This window comes from Oratosquilla oratoria, chromosome 44, assembly GCF_046742065.1.
Source record: "Oratosquilla oratoria isolate Oo_2021 chromosome 44, ASM4674206v1, whole genome shotgun sequence".
In the NCBI taxonomy this organism is placed as follows: Eukaryota; Metazoa; Arthropoda; class Malacostraca; order Stomatopoda; family Squillidae; genus Oratosquilla; species Oratosquilla oratoria.
The window spans coordinates 11,678,984-11,697,810 of record NC_134820.1 but is presented as its reverse complement, the minus strand read 5'-3'; the positions used below and the strand labels follow the sequence as shown (position 1 = coordinate 11,697,810).

Here is an 18,827-nt window from a genome sequence, read left to right as displayed (position 1 = left end):
AGTCAACACTGTAAATAATACATTACTACAAACACATATGTACATTAAACCTAAACACTAACCTCTTTGTATGGTGAAAAGATTACAAGTGGACATCCTGGCTTGAGGAACCTGAGAAGTGCCAGTGTGATACTTGAAGGATGCTGTCTGCATGCTACAATCAAGCCTTCAACCCCATTCAATAAAACTTTGGTAGACAAAGAAATGTCTTCTACTTTCTTTCGTACAAACTGCCAATAAAAGAAACAAGGGACAATATAAAATTATGCTGATGACTTCTGGTTCAAAATAATTTCCAGCACATACTAATTCTTAGTAATATTCATACTATTCTGTCAAAATTTCCAGTCTTTGGCAGGTACTGTTATATCAACCTCAGCAATATCATTGCTTTTGTATTTCAACTTCAGCATCTTTACCCTTCTAGGTAGTAATACCAGTTTATCTTCTCCAAAAACAGTTTCATTAGTGCTTATGACCAGTGGAAGGCTATAACCACTTCCCTCACTTAATGTCCCTTATTTTGCCACATTTCTAAACTCCATACATAGCCTTCAAATACCTCATTTCTACTCCCTGAACACAACTTTCCTCTTTCATTCATCACCCTGCTCTCACTCCCATACATAACAACTGGCATAACTAGTGCTTCATACATTCCTGTCATCACTTCTGTTTACATCCTTTTCTTTCTCCACAATGGTTTCAGGACATCTATCTTTTCTCCCTTTCCCACCTTATGATGTACCTCTTCAGTTTCCCTAGATATCTGCAATTTTCTATCTGTTCCATTTTCTCCCTGTATGACTATATGTCAACCTTGTGTCCTTTACTCTTGACTACTACTAAGACCTTACTCCAAGATACAGGAAATCCATAATATAACAATTCCATTATTGGGAATTTTGGATATAACAAATGCCATATTACCTCTAAATGTGTGTATTTACTTGAGATATTCCAAGTATTTATGCATCTATATGGAGATGCCAAGATAGGAGGGAGGGAGGAGGGTGGAGGGGAGTGGAATATATGGGAAATGAAATGGGTGGGAGTGGTTTCTATGCATTTTTCTTTTTGGCTACCCCCCATGTGAGGGGGAAAAAGCCTTTGTATATGGAAAACTTTCTTTAGACATGTGGACTTTCTTAATTTGCTTCCATGACCTCTTAAAGTCCTCCCATCTTTAATCAGGCGATCTCTTCTGTCAATGCAATCTATCCCCTTTAGAGATCTGAATATCACCTCTTTCTCTTTGATCTTTCAAAGTTGGCAGAACCAGTGCTATTAGTCTTTCCTCATATGGTTTACCACCAAGCTGGGACCAGTTTGGTTGCAGCTCTTTGTATTTTCTCGATTTTGCTTATATCCTTCACTATGTGTGGGGACCACACTACTGAGTCTGGGTTTCATTTTTTTTTTTATCACCATCATCATCATCATCATCTCGTCATCCATGTAGTGAAATGCCATTTTTATCTTCTGCAGTTGTCCATATGCCTCTCCCATGACCCTGCTGATATGTATGTCAGGTGACAGGTTGTCTGTTATCAACACTCCTAAATCTTTCTCTTTTGCTTTTGTAATGAGTTCTTTCCAAAGAATAGTTTAAGGATGGTCTTTTGCCATTATTGCCTATTTCCAGTACTTTGCATTCTTGGTTCCATGCAAAAATAGTGTGCAGATCTTTATGTAATAGTCTACTGTCCTCCTTTTTCACTCTTTTTGCATAATTTGCAAAATATGTTAGCATAGTTTGTTGTTCTTTCCATCATGTCATTAACACAGACAAGAGGCACTAAACCCTGTGGAACTCTGCTTGTTACTGCTCTCCATCTTGACATCTTATCCTTTACTACTGTCCTCATGTATCTTTCCTTCAAAAAATCATTCATCCATTCTAGGAGTTTGCCTATCAGTCCTCCAATGTGCTCCTATTTTCACATAAGTCAACTGTGAGGTACTTCATCAAATGCCTTCTCTAGGTCAAAGAAGACAGTCCACCCACCCTTCTCTCTTGCAGTGCATCAATCACTCAACTGTGTCAGAATGTTCATCTATGTGTGTGTTATCTACCTAATCATAGCATACAGAGAAGGAGCAATGTTTGTTGGGTCCTGTCTCCTATTCTCTAATTTTCTAAAATACCTAGACTCAAATTCATGTACGGTTCCAACCTGATCTATATCTTTGACTTCCAATTATCATATTTAGATTTGAACTCATGTACTTTTTGAGTTTGGGCTATATTACCTTCTAAGCTATTCCAAATATTTATACATCTATATGGAGAACTGTATTTCTTCACATCTTTTTGACATGTGGTCTTTCTTAATTTATTTCCATGACCTCCTAAAGCCCTCCTATCTTTAATCAGATCTCTTTTATCAGTGCAATCTATCTCCTTTAGTGACCTGAAGACTGTAATCATGTCACCTCTTTTTCTTCGAGGTGACATGATTACAGTGTTCAGGTCACTAAAGGGGATAGATTGGATTGAGTACATTTACCTAATTGTAGTATATAGGAAACGAGCAATGCTCCTTGGGTCCCATCTCCTATTCTCTTTTTTTCTAACATACCTAGACTCAAATTCATGTATGGTTCCAACTTAACCTATATCTTTGATTTCCAATTATCATATTTAGATATGAACACGTGTATTGTTTGAGCTTGGGCTATACAGTATCACCTAAACTACTCCATCTATTCATACATCTATATGGAAAACTATTTCTTCACTTCCTTTTGAGATGTGGTCTTCTTAATTTACTTCCATGACCTCTTAAAGCCCTCCCATCTTTAATTGGGAGATCTATTCTATCAATGCAATCTATCTGCTTTAGTGACCTAAACACTGTAATCATGTCACCTGTTTCCCTTCAATCTTTCACAGTTGGCAGACCCAGTACCTTTACCTAGTTTACCTAGTTGTATTACCAAGAAGGGAGCTATGCTCGTACTGACCCGTCTTTGTATCTTTCAGCATCAATTTTTTTCTTAAAATCTTGAATAGTATTTGCACACACTGCTTCTTTATCTAAGTTATTATTTCCTCATATGTTTATCTGCCAGGGTGGGGATCAGTTTGGTTGATGCCCTTGTATTCTCTGAACCTTGTTTTTATCCTTCACTCTACATGGGGACTATACTACTGACACATATTCCAGTCTTGGACGTACCAGGGTTTTGATGAGTTTTTTTTTCATCATCTCTTCATCCATATAATGGCATGTCAATTTAATCTTCTGCTGTAGTATCCTACTGATATATCTCTCAGGTGACAGGTTGTCTTTTATCAACACTCCCTAGTCCTTCTCCTCTTTTGCTCTTGTAATGGGTTTGCTTCCCAGGGAATAATTTAAGGATGGTCTTTTGCCACTGTTGCCCATTTCCAGTATTTTGCATTTTTTGGTATTGAACTTCATTTCCCATTTTTGGCTCTATGCAAAGATAGTATCTAGATCTTTTTGCAATATTCTGTCCTCATTTTTCACTCTTCTCATGATTTTTGCATCATCTGCAAACATGTTGGCATAGCTTGTTGTTCATTCCATCATGCCATTAACATGGTGCAGTGGGGCCATCTGGTCCCGGATTCGAGTCCTGACCATATGAGTTGAAAATAGACAAGAAACATTATTGGTGCAAGCACTGAACCTTGTGGTACTCCACTCATTACTGCTCTCCAGCATAACATCTTGTCCTTTAATACTATCCTTATGTATTTTTCCTTCAGAAAGTTTTTAATCCATTCTAATAGTTTGCCTCTCAATCCTCCAACATGCTCTAATTTCCACAAATGCCTTCTCTAGGCCCATGTTCATGCAGTCCACCCAACCCTTTCTCTCTTGCAGCACATCAATCACTCTTGAGTAAAAGCTAAATAAGTTCGACACACATGGCCTTCCAGATTTGAAGCCAAACTGTCTGTGAGAATGTTCATCTTTTCAAGATATTTGGTCCACCGAGCTTACATAATCCTTTCACATAATTTCACTATTGTGCTGGTTAGTGATACTGGCCTATAATTTAGTGCTGTTTCCTTGTTTCCATCTTTGTGAATTGGGATCACATTTGCCCTTTTCCAATCAAGTGGCACAGTTCCTTCTTTCAATATGTAACGAGACTGTGGATCTTGTCCGCTAGTTGTTCCCTACATTCTTAAAGTATCCAGTTTGAGATCCCATCAGGTCCTGAGGCTTTTGTCACATCTAATGATCCCAGGAGATTGAGCACTTCCCTCACTTCTACATTTATATCTGCTAAACCTGGTTTTTCTCCAAAAAGTTGCACTCTTTTGTGAAGACCAATTGGAGACCTTCATTAATTATTTCTGCCTGAGCTGAGGCATCTTCAAAGACCTCACTATCTATTATTAACTTGGTGATTTCTTCCCTGTGTCTCAATTTACAATTTATGAACCTGTAAAAGGTAAAAGATGCAGACAGAGCAATGATAATGGAAGAGAAGGCAGTGATAGGAAGATGGGCAGAGTATTTTAGGGAGTTGCTTAATGTGAAGGAGGATAGGGAGGGAAAGGTAGTCACAGTGGGAAGTGCAAAGAAAATGAGAGTGATGAGTGAGGAAAATGGAGGAGAAATAAGAAAGGATGAAGTGAAGGCAGTTAAGATGATGAGAGCAGGTAAGGCCCCAGGTCTGGATGGATGTCATGCAGAATGTCTGAAAAAAGGAGGTACAGTGATAGTGGACTGGCTGGTGAGGTTATTTAATGTTTGTTTAAGAGAGGGTAGAGTGCTGGAGGACTGGAGGAGTGCCTGTATAGTTCCACTTTACAAAGGAAAAGGGGACAAGTGTGAGTGTAGTAGTTTCAGAGGGATTAGCTTGTTAAGTGTAGTTGGGAAGGCTTATGGGAGGGTCTTGATTGAGAGAAATAGGAGAGGAACAGAGGGAGTAATTGGTGAGGAACAGTGTGAGTTTAGGACAGGCAGAGGTTGTGTATCAGATTTTTGTGGTAAGACAGAATGTGAGAAAGCTATAGGAAAAGGTAAGGATGTTTTTTGGATTTTTATGGATTTAGAAAAGGCTTATGATAGGGCAGACAGGAAGGCACTGTGGGAGGTATTGCAGAATTATGGGATAGGAGGAAAGCTTTTAGGAGCTGTCAAGAGTTTTTATGAGAGTAGTAGAGCTTGTGTTAGGATTAGAAATGGAGAGAGTGAGTGATCTGAGGTAAAGGTAGGACTTCATCAGGGATGTGTTATGTCACCCTGGCTGTTCAATTTATACATGGATGAGGTGGTGTGAGAGGTTAATGCAAGGGTGGTGGGTCAGGGATTGGAGATGGTTAAAGAAAATGGAGAAAAGTGGGAGATAAACCAGCTGTTATTTGTGGACGACACTGTGCTTGTGGCAAGATCAGAGGAGGGATTGAGGAAGTTAGTAACAGTTTGGGAAAGTGTGTGAAAAAAGGAAGTTGAAGATAAATGTGGGTAAAAATAAGGTGATGAGATGTACAAGGGGTGAAAGTGGCAGCAGACTGGAAGTGAGAATTAAGGGGACCTGTGGACGCGATTACTAGAAAAATTCTGGCACATGAGCGAATTTTAGGTAAACATTTCAAAAGAATCTCTATGATAGTGGTAACACTTTGACCAAATGTTACAGCTCAATTCTGTTTATTTTTTTTATACAGAATAAAATAGATAAATTATTGGCAACCTCTGGCAACCCCATTGTATATTGAAATAAAGTCAAAATTTTGATAGCCAGTTCTGTTTTGTTAATCTGGCAACTCTTCCCACCCCTCATAAGCAAGCTGTGATTCTCTACACCTCTCAGTGCCTATTCAAAATAGAGAAAAAAAAAAAAAAAAAAAAAAAAAAAAAAAAAAAAAATAAATAAAAAAATAAAAAAATAAATAAATAAAATATAATCTTACTAAGTTGTTATCAAGATTTTAATCTTTCATTTCTTGCATAGGCGGTTGACATGGACACCTTCATGTTCAGATATATCATCTTCACTATACAATATTATACAAAATAAAAATATTCACTACACATAACATATACATGTGACTGAAACAGTTTAGTGGGGAATTATACCCTATTGGAAAGGGTAATCATACATAAGTTCACCAGAGAAGTTGAACAACTTTTATGACACATTCACGTGTAAGAACTCCCTGATTTCCGGGAGAGAGACTAGAGGAAATGGACAGTTTTAGATACTTGGGTGAGAATGTGACAGGAAAGAGAGGAGTGGAAGTAGAATGTAGATTGAGAGAAGCAAGTAAATGCCTTGGTGGATTAAAAAGTGTAATGAGAAATAGACATTTGGGAATGGATGCTAAGAGGAGGTTATATGAAGGAGTGATTGTGCCGACAGCACTGTATGGGACAGAAACATGGAACATAAGAGAGGAGGAGAGGGGTTTCAATGTGTTTGAGATGAAGTGTCTGAGAAGTATGACGGGTTACTAGGCTGGATAGAGTGAGAAATGAGGAGGTGAGAAGGAGAACAGGGGTGGAAAGTGAGCTGGGAGATAGGGTGGATGAAAGAGTACTGGGATGGTTTGGACACATGGAAAGAATGAGTGAAGAAAGACTAGTAAAAGAGGTGTGGAAGGCAGATGTGGAAGGAGTGAACATAAGGGGGACCTAGGATGAGATGGATGGATGGGGTAAAAGGGGCTTTGGGGAAGAGGGGAATGTCTGTTGAGGAAGGACGAGAGAGGACAGAAGACAGGGTGAATGGAGAATGGTTATGTATGGATGATGTTGTGATGCATGATGTGGAATGGTTGGGGGGATGGGGGGTGAGGTAGTATGTGTGAGAAAAATTTGACGCAGCCCGAAGGGATTTCTCACCATCTTCTCCTTTTCGGCATGAGGGGACGGAGAGGGGGGGTCGCCGATTTGATGAAGTGGCCTTGCTGTGGATGTGGTGTGTCTTGCGACACTGCCTCTGACCCAGGGCAGTGGACAAGGTGCAGGGATGACCCGTCATCCAGGAGGCGCCAGGATAAGAGGAAGGGAAGAGAGTGGAGGGGCTGGAGTGTGACAGGGATGGAATGGGTGGGAGTGGTTTTTATGCCTTTGTTTTTTGGCTACCTCCCTTGTTATATGTATGTATGTAAAACAGTTTTGGTTCATCTTTGCATTTTTCTATTACACCTCTTTCAAAATTACGTTTTTTCCTCCCTTTGAATTCTGGTATAGTCATTCCTATCTTGTTTGTAAGCTTTTGTTTTACTGTCTCTTTTCTTTCTCCATTTCCCCCAAGCCACATCCCCGGGGTTTTTTGCAATCTCACACTTTTTGTTAAATCAATCCTGTTTTTGCTTCTTCCCTTCTCTAGTCTTTGGCACATGTTTATTCACTCTTAAGCTGTAAATGTCAAGAAAGATTTCACATTTTCTCCTTATTCCTGTGGTATTCATTAATTCCTCCCAGTTTGTTTCTTCAAAGACTTTTCTCAGCCCTAAGTAATCTGCTTTCCTAAAACTGAGTCTCCCTTGCCTGTGTGATTCATTCCTTGGCTTTATTTCCTTATCCTCCAGCTGAAATTAAATTGTAATGTGGTCACTTTTGTGTGTGTGTATTTACCTACCTAGTTGTATCTTATGGAAGGGGAGCTATGCTCTTAAATTCATGTATAGTGTTTGTACACACTATTTTTTTGTCCAATTTGTCCCAGACATCCACCATTCTGTGTGGAAATCTGTTCTTTTTCAGGTTCCCTCTATAACTGTCCTTTTTGAGTTTCTTTTCATGTCCCCTTGTATTTCTCTTATCCCAATTTAGTAAGTCTTCTCTATCAACGACATCCATGCCTTTCATGATTCCACAGATGGTCAATAGGTCACCTCTTTCTCTTCTTTGTTCCAGAGTCAGTAATTCCAGCTTTGACAATCTTTCCTCATATGACAGTTTTGAAAGTGTTGGTGTCATCTTTGTAACTGCTCTTTGGATTCTTTCAATTTTCTTTATATTCTTTTTAGTACTGGGTGTCCATAGTGTTGCTGCATACTCCATTCTTAGCCTTATCAGTGTAACTAGTATTTTCTTCACCATCTCTTTGTCCAAGTGAGTAAAGGCCATCTTTATTGATCTTAGCAAGTTCTAGGTTTCTCTGACAATTTTATTTATCTGTTTATCAGGAGTCATGTCTGTTGTGATAAATACTCCCAGGTCTTTTTCAGAACCCATTCTTTACTTCCTTGTAACAATTTTATATTGTATTGATATATATATATATTTTTTTTACTTTTTCCAAATTCCATTATGTTACATTTCTTTATGTTGAAGTCCACTTCCCACTTCTGACTTCATCCCATACCCTATTTTAGATCTCTCTGCAGTGACTTACAGTCTGTTTCATTTTCAGTTTTTGCGTGTATTTACCTAGTTGTATTTTATGGGATGAGAGCTATGCTTGTAGTGACCCATTTTTGTATCTCTCTGCATCCAGTTTATTCTTAAAATCATGTATAGTTTTGGCACTCACTGTTTCTCTATTTAGTTTGTTCCAGACATCAATCACTCTATGTGGGAAGCTATTCTTTTTCAGGTTTCTTCTGTAACTGTCCTTCTTTAACTTCTTTTCGTGTCCTCTTGTTTCTCTTCTGTCCTATTTTAAAAGTCGTCTCTATCGAGAATTTCCATCCCTTTCATAATTCTGTAAATGGTCAACAAATCACCTCATTCTCTTCTCTGTTCCAGTGTTGATAGATGTAATTTCTCCAATCTTTGTTCATATGTCAAATTTGATAGTGTAGGAGCCATTTTTGTTGCTGCTCTTTGGATTCTTTCTAATTTTCTTATGTTCTTTTTTGTGCTAGGTGCCCATAGTGTTGCAGCATACTCTAGTTTAGGTATTATTAGTGTAACCACTGTTTTTTTTTTACCATTTCTTCATCCATGTAGTCGAAGGCCACTTTCATTGATTTTAACAAGTTAAAAGTCTCTCCAAATAATTTATTGACATGTTTATCATGTGTCAAGTCACTTGAGATGATCACTCCAAGGTCCCTTTCTGAATCAACTTTTTTGACTTCCTTGTTTCCAATTTCATATTGACCCGATATTCTATTTTTGCTTTTTCCAAATTCCATTATGGCACATTTCTTAATGCTGAAGTTCATTTCACATCTCTGACTGTGTGTGTGTGTGTATTTACCTAGCTGTATCTTATGGGAAGGGGAGCTACGCTTGTAGTGTCCTGCCTTTGTATCTCGCAGTGTCTAGTTTGCTCTTAAATTTGTGTATGATTTTTGCACACACTATTGTTTTGTCCAGTTTGTTCCAAGTGTCTACCACTCTGTGTGGAAAACTGTTTTTCTTCAAATCTCTTCTATAACTATCCTTTTTTGAGTTTCTTTCCATGTCTTCTTGCGTTTCTCTTGTCCCAATTTGGTAAGTCCTCTCTATCAAGTATCTCCATACCTTTCATGATTTTGTAGATGGTCAGTAGGTCGCCTCTCTTCTTTGTTCCAAAGTTGGTAATTTCAATTTAGCCAGTCTCTCTTCATATGACAGGTTTGAAAGTGCTGGGGCTATTTTTGTGGTTGTATTTACCTAACTGTATTATATGGGAAGGGGAGCTATGCTTGTAGTGACCCATCTTTGTATCTCTCAGCATCTAGTTTGTTCTTCAATTCTTGTATGGTTTTTGCACACACTATTGTTTCATCAAATATGTTCCAGACATCCACCACTCTGTGAGAAAAACTATCTTTTTTCAGATCTCTTCTATTACTATCCTTTTTGAGTTTCTTTTCATGTCCTTTTGTTTTTCTTTTATCCTACTTTAATAAGGCTTCTCTGTCAAGGACTTCCATGCCTTTCATGATTCTGTAAATGGTCAGTAGATCTCCTCTTTCTCTTCTTTGTTCCAGGGTTGGAAGTTCCAGTTTAAAAAAGTTTTGTTTGTATGTCAATTTTGAAAATGTTGGTGACATCTTTGTCATTGCTCTTTGGATTCTTTCTAATTTCTTTACATTCTTTTTTGCGTTGGGTGTCCATAGTGTTGCAGCATACTCCAATCTTGGTTTTATCAGTGTGACTAATTTTTTTTTACCATTACTTCATCCAAGTAATCAAAAGCCACCTTTATTGATCTTAGTAAATTGTAGGTTTCTCCAACTATTTTGTTTATATGCTTGTCTGGTGACATTTCTTTGTTAATAATTACTCCTAGGTCCTTTTTAGAGCTATTTTTTTTTTTTACTTCCTTTGTACCAATTTAATATTGTCCTGATATTTTTTTTTCTTTTTCCAAACTCCATTATACTACATTTCTTGATGTTCACTTCCCACTTTTGGCTCCATTCCCAGACTTTGTCCAGGTCTTTCTGTACTTACTTTTTTAGTAGTTTTGCGTCATCTGCAAAGAAGTTCATATGACATTCCACACCTTCATCCATGTCATTTTTATATATAACAAACATTATTGGAACTAATACAGAACCTTGTGGGGCTCCACTTATCATTTCTTTCCAGGTTGAGTTTTTATCTCTAAGTACCACCCTCATTTTTCTCCTATGCAAGAAATCTTCCATCCATTTCAATAAATTTCCTTGTACACCTGTTATTTCAAGTTTTCTTAATAATTTTTTGTGTGGTACTTTATCAAATGTCTTTTGTAAATCCAGGAAAGCACAATCAGCCCATCCATCCCTTTCTTGCATTATATCTATTAACCATGAATAAAAACAAATCAAGTTTGTGGCACATGATCTTCCTTGTCTAAATCCAAATTGTTTTGGATTCAGTATATTGTTTTCTTCCAGATGTTTGTCCGTCTACTTTTGACAACTTTTTCACATATTTTAGCTATTGTGCTTGTAAGGGAGACCAGTCTATAGTTTGTTGGGTCTTCTTTATCTCCCCCTTTATGTATTACAGATTGACCTCTCATTAATAGACACTGCATTACCGGATATCGGATGCAATGGACAAAATCCGCTAGTCCAGTCCGACAGCCCAAATTTCGCGGGTAGGGTGAATGCGTCCGTTAGTTCGGCATTTGTCCGCTGAGTGGCTGATGGCGTGCACTTTGTTTTGTTTACTAGTTAACAAGATCGTGATCGGTGTGGACGTTTCTTAGCTGTGTTTGCGGTGTTTTTGGTGGTGTTGTTTAGTGCTGTGCAATCACTATGCCACCCAAAGCTAAAGCAAAGCGTGTTAATCTAAATATTAAGAAGAAATTAGAGCTATGTATGTATACTATGATTTTATAGAACTTAAGAGGTGATCTCCCCCCCCCAATACACACACACAAAAAAAACACTCCAAATCAACAGATTATTCACATCAACAGACATCATTACCCCCCTTTTAGTCCGTTAAAGAGAGGTCAATCTGTAGTACAATATTTGCATTTTTCCAATCTTGTGGTACCTTTCCTTTTTTGAGTGAGCAATCTATAATCTTGTATATTTTGTCTCTTAGTTCATCTATATGTTCTTTAGTATCCAGTTTGCAATCCATCCAGGCTGTGTGATTTTCTGACATGGTTATTATTTGGTCCCTTATTTCTTTCTGTGTCACAATTATTTCTTTCATTGGGGGGATCTTTCTCCCTTTTCTTCATCCCAATTTTGTGTATTTTCCTTTGTGAATACAGATTTAAAATGTTTGTTCATAATTTCAGCCACTTCTACATCTATGTATTCTGCATTCCCTTTCCGCAGTTTCACTATTTCCTGTTTATCTTTTAATTTACCATTTACATATCTGTAGAATAATTTAGGTTGACCTTTAATTTTTTCATTATGTCTTTTTCATAGTCTATTTTTTCTTCCCTGTGTATTTTTACATATTCCTTTCTAAGTTTGATATATATTTGCCACTTACCCATTTTTTTTTTCCATCTTTTCCAAGCTTTGTTTCTTCTATCTTTTGCCTCACTACATTTTTGTTGTACCAGCATTTAATGGACACCTTTTCCTGTTTTTGTTTTGGTATGTATTTATTCAAAAAGTGAATTGGGAAAACTTCTTTAATGAAGAAACAAAGATGGAAGAGAAATGAACAATATTAAAAGAAATCTATAATGAAGGAAGAGATAAATACATACCTACATATACCCAAGGCTTTTTCTTCCTTACAAAAAAAAGGAGGCATAAAGACCATTCCCACCCATTCCATCCATGATCTTTATGCCTTTTATTTTTTTGGCTCCCTCCTTTGTAAGGGGTAAAAAGCCTTTGGTATATGTATGTATCTATTTATCTATTCCTTCCTTATACATACATATACCAAAGGCTTTTTCCCCCATACAAGGGAGGTAGCCAAAAAGAAAAAGGCATAAAAACCATTCCCACCCATTCCATCCCTAATACACTCCACTCCCACTCCTCTCCACCCTCCCTCTTATCTTGGCACCTCCTGGATGATGGGTCATCCCTGCATCTTGTCCACTGCCCTGGGTCAGAGGCAGTGCTGCAAGACACAGCACATCCACAGCAAGGCCACTTCATTAAATCGGCGACCCCCCGTCTCCGTCCCCTCATGCAGAAAAGGAGAAGACGGGGAGAAATCCCTTCGGGTTGTGTCAATTTTTTTTTCACACATACTCCCTCACCCCCCATTCCCCTACCCATTCCACCTCATGCATCACATCATCATCCATATACAACCATTCTCCATTCACCCCTGTCTTCTGTCCTCTCTCGTCCTTCCTCAACAGACATTCCCCTCTTCCCCAAAGCCCCTTTCACCCCATCCATCCATCTCATCCTAGGTCGCCCCCTCATGTTCACTCCCTCCACATCTGCCTTCCATACCTCTTTTACTAGTCTTTCTTCACTCATTCTTTCCATGTGTCCAAACCATCCCAATACTCTTTCATCCACCCTATCTCCCAACTCCCTTACCACCCCTGTTCTCCTCCTCACCTCCTCATTTCTCACTCTATCCAGCCTAGTAACCCCTATCATACTTCTCAGACACCTCATCTCAAACACATTCAAACTCCTTCTCTCTTCCTCTCTTATGTTCCATGTTTCTGCCCCATACAGTGCTGTTGGCACAATCACTCCTTCATACAATCTCCTCTTAGCATCCATTCCCAAATGTCTATTCCTCATTACACTTTTTAATCCACCAAGGCATTTACTCGCTTCTCTCAATCTACATTCTACCTCCACCTCCACTCCACCCTTTCCTGCCACATTTGCACCCAAGTATCTAAAACTATCCACTTACTCCAATCACTCTCCCTTAATGCTCACTTCCAGTCTGCTGCCACTTTCATCCCTTGTACATCTCATCACCTTACTTTTACCCACATTTATCTTCAACTTTCTTCTTTCACACACTCTCCCAAACTCTGTCACCAACTTCCTCAATCCCTCCTCTGATCCTGCTACAAGTGCAGTGTCGTCCGCAAACAGCAACTGGCTCACCTCCCACTTTTCTCCATTTTCTTTAAACATCTCCAATCCCTGACCCACCACCCTTGCATTTACCTCTCGCACCACCCCATCCATGTATAAGTTGAACAGCCAGGGTGACATAACACATCCCTGACGAAGTCCCACCTTTACCTTGAACCACTCACTCTCTCCATTTCTAATCCTGACACATGCTCTACTACTCTCATAAAAACTCTTGACAGCTGCTAGAAGCTTTCCTCCTATCCCGTATATCCTTCATTATAGATTTCTTTTAATATCGTCCATTTCTCTTCCATCTTTGCTCCTCAAAATCCGTTTTGTTGTACATCAGTCTTCTCTTTCTGTGTTTTTCATTTCTTTCCAAATAAATTTCCTCTTTTAGTTCAAACTCGATTAGTATGTGGTCACTCTTCCCAATTGGTGCCTTGTATTCAATTTTATCCACAATTTCAGGCTCCAATGCAAATATGTAAATATTGAGTCTAGTCTCAATGGTTCTTCATTATTTCTATATCTGGTATTTTCTTTTACCCATTGTGTATTCAATGGTCATGTCCAGTATTCACCTAGTTGTATTATATGGGAAGGGAGCTATGCTCGTGGTGACCCATCTTTGCATCTTTCATATCAGTATCAAGTTTTTTCTTAAAATCTTAAAGTGTTTGCACACACTATTTCTTTATCTAAATTAGGGTGCCGGGATGACCCGTCATCTGGGAGGTGCTAAGATGGGAGGGAGGGTGGAGGGGGTGTGGAGTGTTTTCGGGGATGAAATGGGTGGGAATGTTTTTGTGCCTTGTCCTTTTTGGCTACCCCCCTGGTAAGGGGGAAAGAAGCCTTGGTATATGTATGTATGTATGTATGTATTCCAGGTATCCAGTACTCTATATGGAAAGCTATTTTTTTCAAATCTCTTCTATAGTTATCTTTTTTGAGTTTCTTTTCGTGTCCTCTTGTTTTTCCATTGTCCCATTTTAGTAAATCATTCCTATCTAGGATTTCCATTCCTATCATGATTCTATAGCCAGCAGATCTCCTTTTTCTCTTCTTTGTTCCAGAGTTGGTAATTCCAATTTGGATAATCTTTGTTCACATGTTAATTAGGAGAGAGCTGGTGCCAACTTTGTCATTGCTCTTTGTATTCTAATTTCTTTATATTCTTTTTAGTACTGGGTGTCCATAGTGTTGCTGCATACTCCCATTTTGGTCTTATTAGTGTAACTAATATTTTTCTAATCATTTCCTCATCCAAGTAGTCAAATGCCACTTTCACTGACCATACTAGGTTGAAGGTTTCTCTATTTTATTGATATGTTCTCCAATGTCATGTCTTTACTAATTATTACTCCAAGGTCTCTTTTCGAGTTCACTTTTTTGACTTCTTCACCAATTTTATAATTTTTCTATATTCTATTTTTACTTTTTCCAAACTCCATTATACTACTCCCAGTAGTAGTATAATGGAGTTTGGAAAAAGTGCAAGGTGCAGAGATAACCCATCATACAGGAGGTGCTAAGATAAGAGGGAGGGTGGAGGGGTGTGGAGTGTATTCAGGGATGGAATGGGTGGGAATGATTTTATGCCTTTTCCTTTTAGGCTACCTCCCTTGTAAGGGGGAAAAAGCCTTGGTATGTGTATGTATGTATGTATGTATGTATGTATTATACTACACTTCTTGATATTGAATTTACTTCTCACTTTTGAGTCCATTTCCAGATTTTGTCCAGGTCTAACTGTAATGATTCACAATCCTCATCTGTGAAGAAATTCATACAACACTCTAATCCTTCATCCATGTCATTTATATATATGGCAAACATGATTGAAGCCAGTACTGAACATTGTGGGACACCACTTATCATTTCTTCCCAATTCGAGTATTTGTCTCTCATTACTACCCTCATCTTTCTCCCACTGAGGAATTCTTCCATCCATTCCAATTATTTCCCTCAGATGCCACCTATTGATTCTATTTTTCTTATTAGTTTCTTGTGTGTTACCTTATCAAATGTTTCAAATGCTTTTTTGTAGGTCTAGAAAGGCACAGTGTATTTATTTACCTAGGTGTATTTTACGGGACGAGAGCTAGTGACCCATTTTCGTATCTCTCCGCAGCCAGTTTATTCTTAAAATCTTGTATAGTTTTGGCACTCACTGTTTCTCCATTTAGTTTGTTCCAGACATCAATCACTCTATATGGGAAGCTATTCTTTTTCAAATCTCTTCTGTAACTGTCCTTCTTTAGCTTCTTTTCGTGTCCTCTTGTTTCTCTTCTGTCCCATTTTAATAAGTAGTCTCTATCAAGAATTTCCACCCCTTTCATAATCCTGTATTGGTCAACAAATCACCTCTTTCTCTTCTCTGTTCCAGTGTTGGTAGATGTAATTTCTCCAATCTTTGTTCGTATGTCAAATTTGATAGTGTAGGTGCCATTTTTGTTGCTGCTCTTTGAATTCTTTCTAATTTTCTTATATGTGTGTGTGTGTGTATTTACCTAAATGTATTCATCTAATTGTAGTATACACGAAAGGAGCAGCACTTGCTGCAGCCCGAAGGGATTTCTCCCCGTCTTCTCCTTTTGTGCATGGGGGGACGGAGAGGGGGGTCGCCGATTTGATGAAGCGGCCTTGCTGTGGATGTGCTGTGTCTTGTGACACTGCTTCTGACCCAGGGCAGTGGACAGGGTGCAGGGATGACCCGTCATCCGGGAGGTGCTAAGATAAGAGGGTGGGGGTGTGTGGAGTGTATTCAGGTATGGAATGGGTGGGAATGATTTTATGCCTTTTCCTTTTTGGCTACCTCCCTTGTAAGGGGGAAAAAGCCTTGGTATATGTATGTATGTATATTTAGATATGAACTCTTGTGTGGTTGTGTATGTGTATTTACCTAACTGTAATATATAGGAAAAGAGCAGTGCTTGTTGGGTCCCATCTTCTATTCTCTAATTTTCTAAAATACCTAGACTCCAATTCATATATGGTTCCAACTTAATCTATATCTTTGATTTCCAATTATCATATTTAGATCTGAACTCATGTATTGTTTGAGCTTGGGCTATATCACCTTATAAGCTATTCCACCTATTCATACATCTATATGGACAACTGTATTTCTTCACATCCTTTCAACATGTGATCTTTTTTAATGTACTTCCATGACCTCTTAAAGTTGTCCCATCTTTAATCAGGAGATCTATTCTATCAATGCAATCTATCCCCTTTAGTGACCTGACTTTTGTAATTATGTCACCCTTTTCTCTTTGATCTTTCAAAGTTGGCAGACCCAGTACTTTTAGTATTTCCTCACATGGTTTATCTGCCAGGCTGGAGACCAGTTTGGTTGCTGCCCTTTGTATTCTCTCGATCTTACTTATATCCTTCACTTTGTGTGGGGACCATACTATTGATACATATTCCAGTCTTGGATGTATCTGAATTTCGATGAGTTTTTTTTTCACCATCTCTTTATCCATATAATGGAACACCACTTTAATCTTCTGTTGTAGTCCATATCTCTCCCACAATCCTGCTGATATATCTGACAGGTGACAGGTTGTCTTTTATTAACACCCCCAAGTCTTCTTCCTTTTTTGCTTTTGTAATGGGTTTGCTTCCCAAGGATGGCCTTTTGCTACTATTACTCATTTCCAGTGGAATTTTTGGTATTGAACTTCATTTCCTATATTTAGCTCTATGCAAAAATAGTATCTAGATATTTTTGCAATATTCAACTCTTCTCATTTTTCACTCTTCTCATGATTTTTACATCATCTACAAAAATCATGAGAAGAGTGTGTAAGTTAGTTTCAGTTTCTGGCATGGTTAGTACAGTATAGCACTATAAAAATACTTTGCAGTACATTATATTCTATCATTACTGTAAGAATATCTTGCAGTACATTATATTTGGTAATACAAAAGAGAGGAATGTCTGTGGAGGAAGGACAGGAGAGGACAGAAGATAGAGGTGAATGGAGAGGGGTTGTGTATAGATAATGCTGTGATGCATGAGGGGGAGTGGGTGAGGAAGTATGTATGAGAAAAAATTTGATGCTGACTGAAGGGATTTCCCCGTCTTCTCCTTTTCTGCATGGGAGGACAGAGAGGGGGGGTCACCGAATTTATGAGGTGGCCTTGCTGTGGATGTGCTGTGTCTTGCGACACTGCTTCTGACCCAGGGCAGTGGACAGGATGCAGGGATGACCCGTCATCCAGGAGGTGGCAAGATAAGAGGGAGGGAGGAGGGCGAGGGGAGAGGAATATATAGGAAATGGAATGGGTGGGAGTGATTTCTATGCCTTTTTCTTTTTGGCTACCCCCTGTGTAGGGGGAAAAAGCCTTTGGTATATGTATGTATACATGTACATTATATTTTATTACTACAGTATTCAAATCTACATCAAAATATGTATCAGATATGAAGAGATGGTTAAGAAAATAATTACTACACTGACAAGACTGAAACAAGAATATGCTATATAAATGTGGGCACCAAGCACAAAGAAAAACACAAAGAAATTAGAAAGAATCCAAAGAGCAGTGACAAAGATGGCACCCACACTATCGAATTTGACATATGAACAAAGATTGGAGAAAGTACAGCTGTCAAAATTGGAGCAGAGAAGGGAAAGAGGTGACCTGTTGACCATCTTCAGAATTATGAAAGCGATGGAAGTTCTCGATAGAGATGACCTATTGAAATGGGACAAGAGAGAAACAAGAGGACATGATAAATAGTTAAAGAGGGACAGTTACAGAAGAGACCTGAAAAAGAAGAGTTTCCCGCACAAAGTGATCGATGTCTGGAACAAACTAAACAGTGAAACAGTGAATGCCAGAACTATACACGAGTTCAAAAATAAATTGGATGTGGAGTGATACGAAAACGGGTCACAACAAGCATAGCTCTCATCACGTAAAATACAACTAGGTAAATATAGGTGATAGCAAGACATCTGTATCTATATATCAAGGGCTACTCTCCCCTTATAAGGAAGGTCTATCTATCTACATACCAAGAGGTTTCCCCCCCCCCCTTATAAGGGAAGTAGCTAAGTATGAGGCACATACTACATATTCCTTCAGCTTGAATTTGTCTAATTATGTCTGCTTCACATTACTATTTTCTTTTTTGTATGACTTATAAACCTGATACTATAACCAATGTTATTCAAACCCATTGAGAATCATGATGAAATTTTTATGACAACACTGCAAAGAAAGGCAAGGTAAATGCAATTTTTTCAACCTCATTTACAAGATAGAAAGCTCAAGGAGTCTTGCTTTTATTATTCTAAAGAAAAGGGATAAATGTGGTTGTAGAAGTTTTTGAGGGATCAGTTTGTTGAGTGTAGTTGGAACGGCTTATGGGAGAGTTTTAACTGAGATAACTAGGAAAGGAACAGAGGGAATACTTGGTAGGGAGCAGTGTGGTTTTAGGAAAGATAGAGGTCATATGGAT

The 18,827-nt window shown here is 38.4% G+C and overlaps 1 protein-coding gene across 2 annotated transcripts in view; it reads right to left on the bottom strand.

The window, feature by feature from the left end:
• The window catches only part of Trmt6 (tRNA methyltransferase 6 non-catalytic subunit), a 34,507-nt gene that overhangs the window by 3,400 nt on the left and 12,280 nt on the right, over window positions 1–18,827 (bottom strand). For both annotated transcript variants that reach the window (XM_076180318.1, XM_076180319.1), the window contains exon 9: window positions 63–230. In XM_076180318.1, the coding sequence (XP_076036433.1) occupies window positions 63–230 (168 nt within the window). The remainder of the gene's footprint in view (window positions 1–62; window positions 231–18,827) is intronic.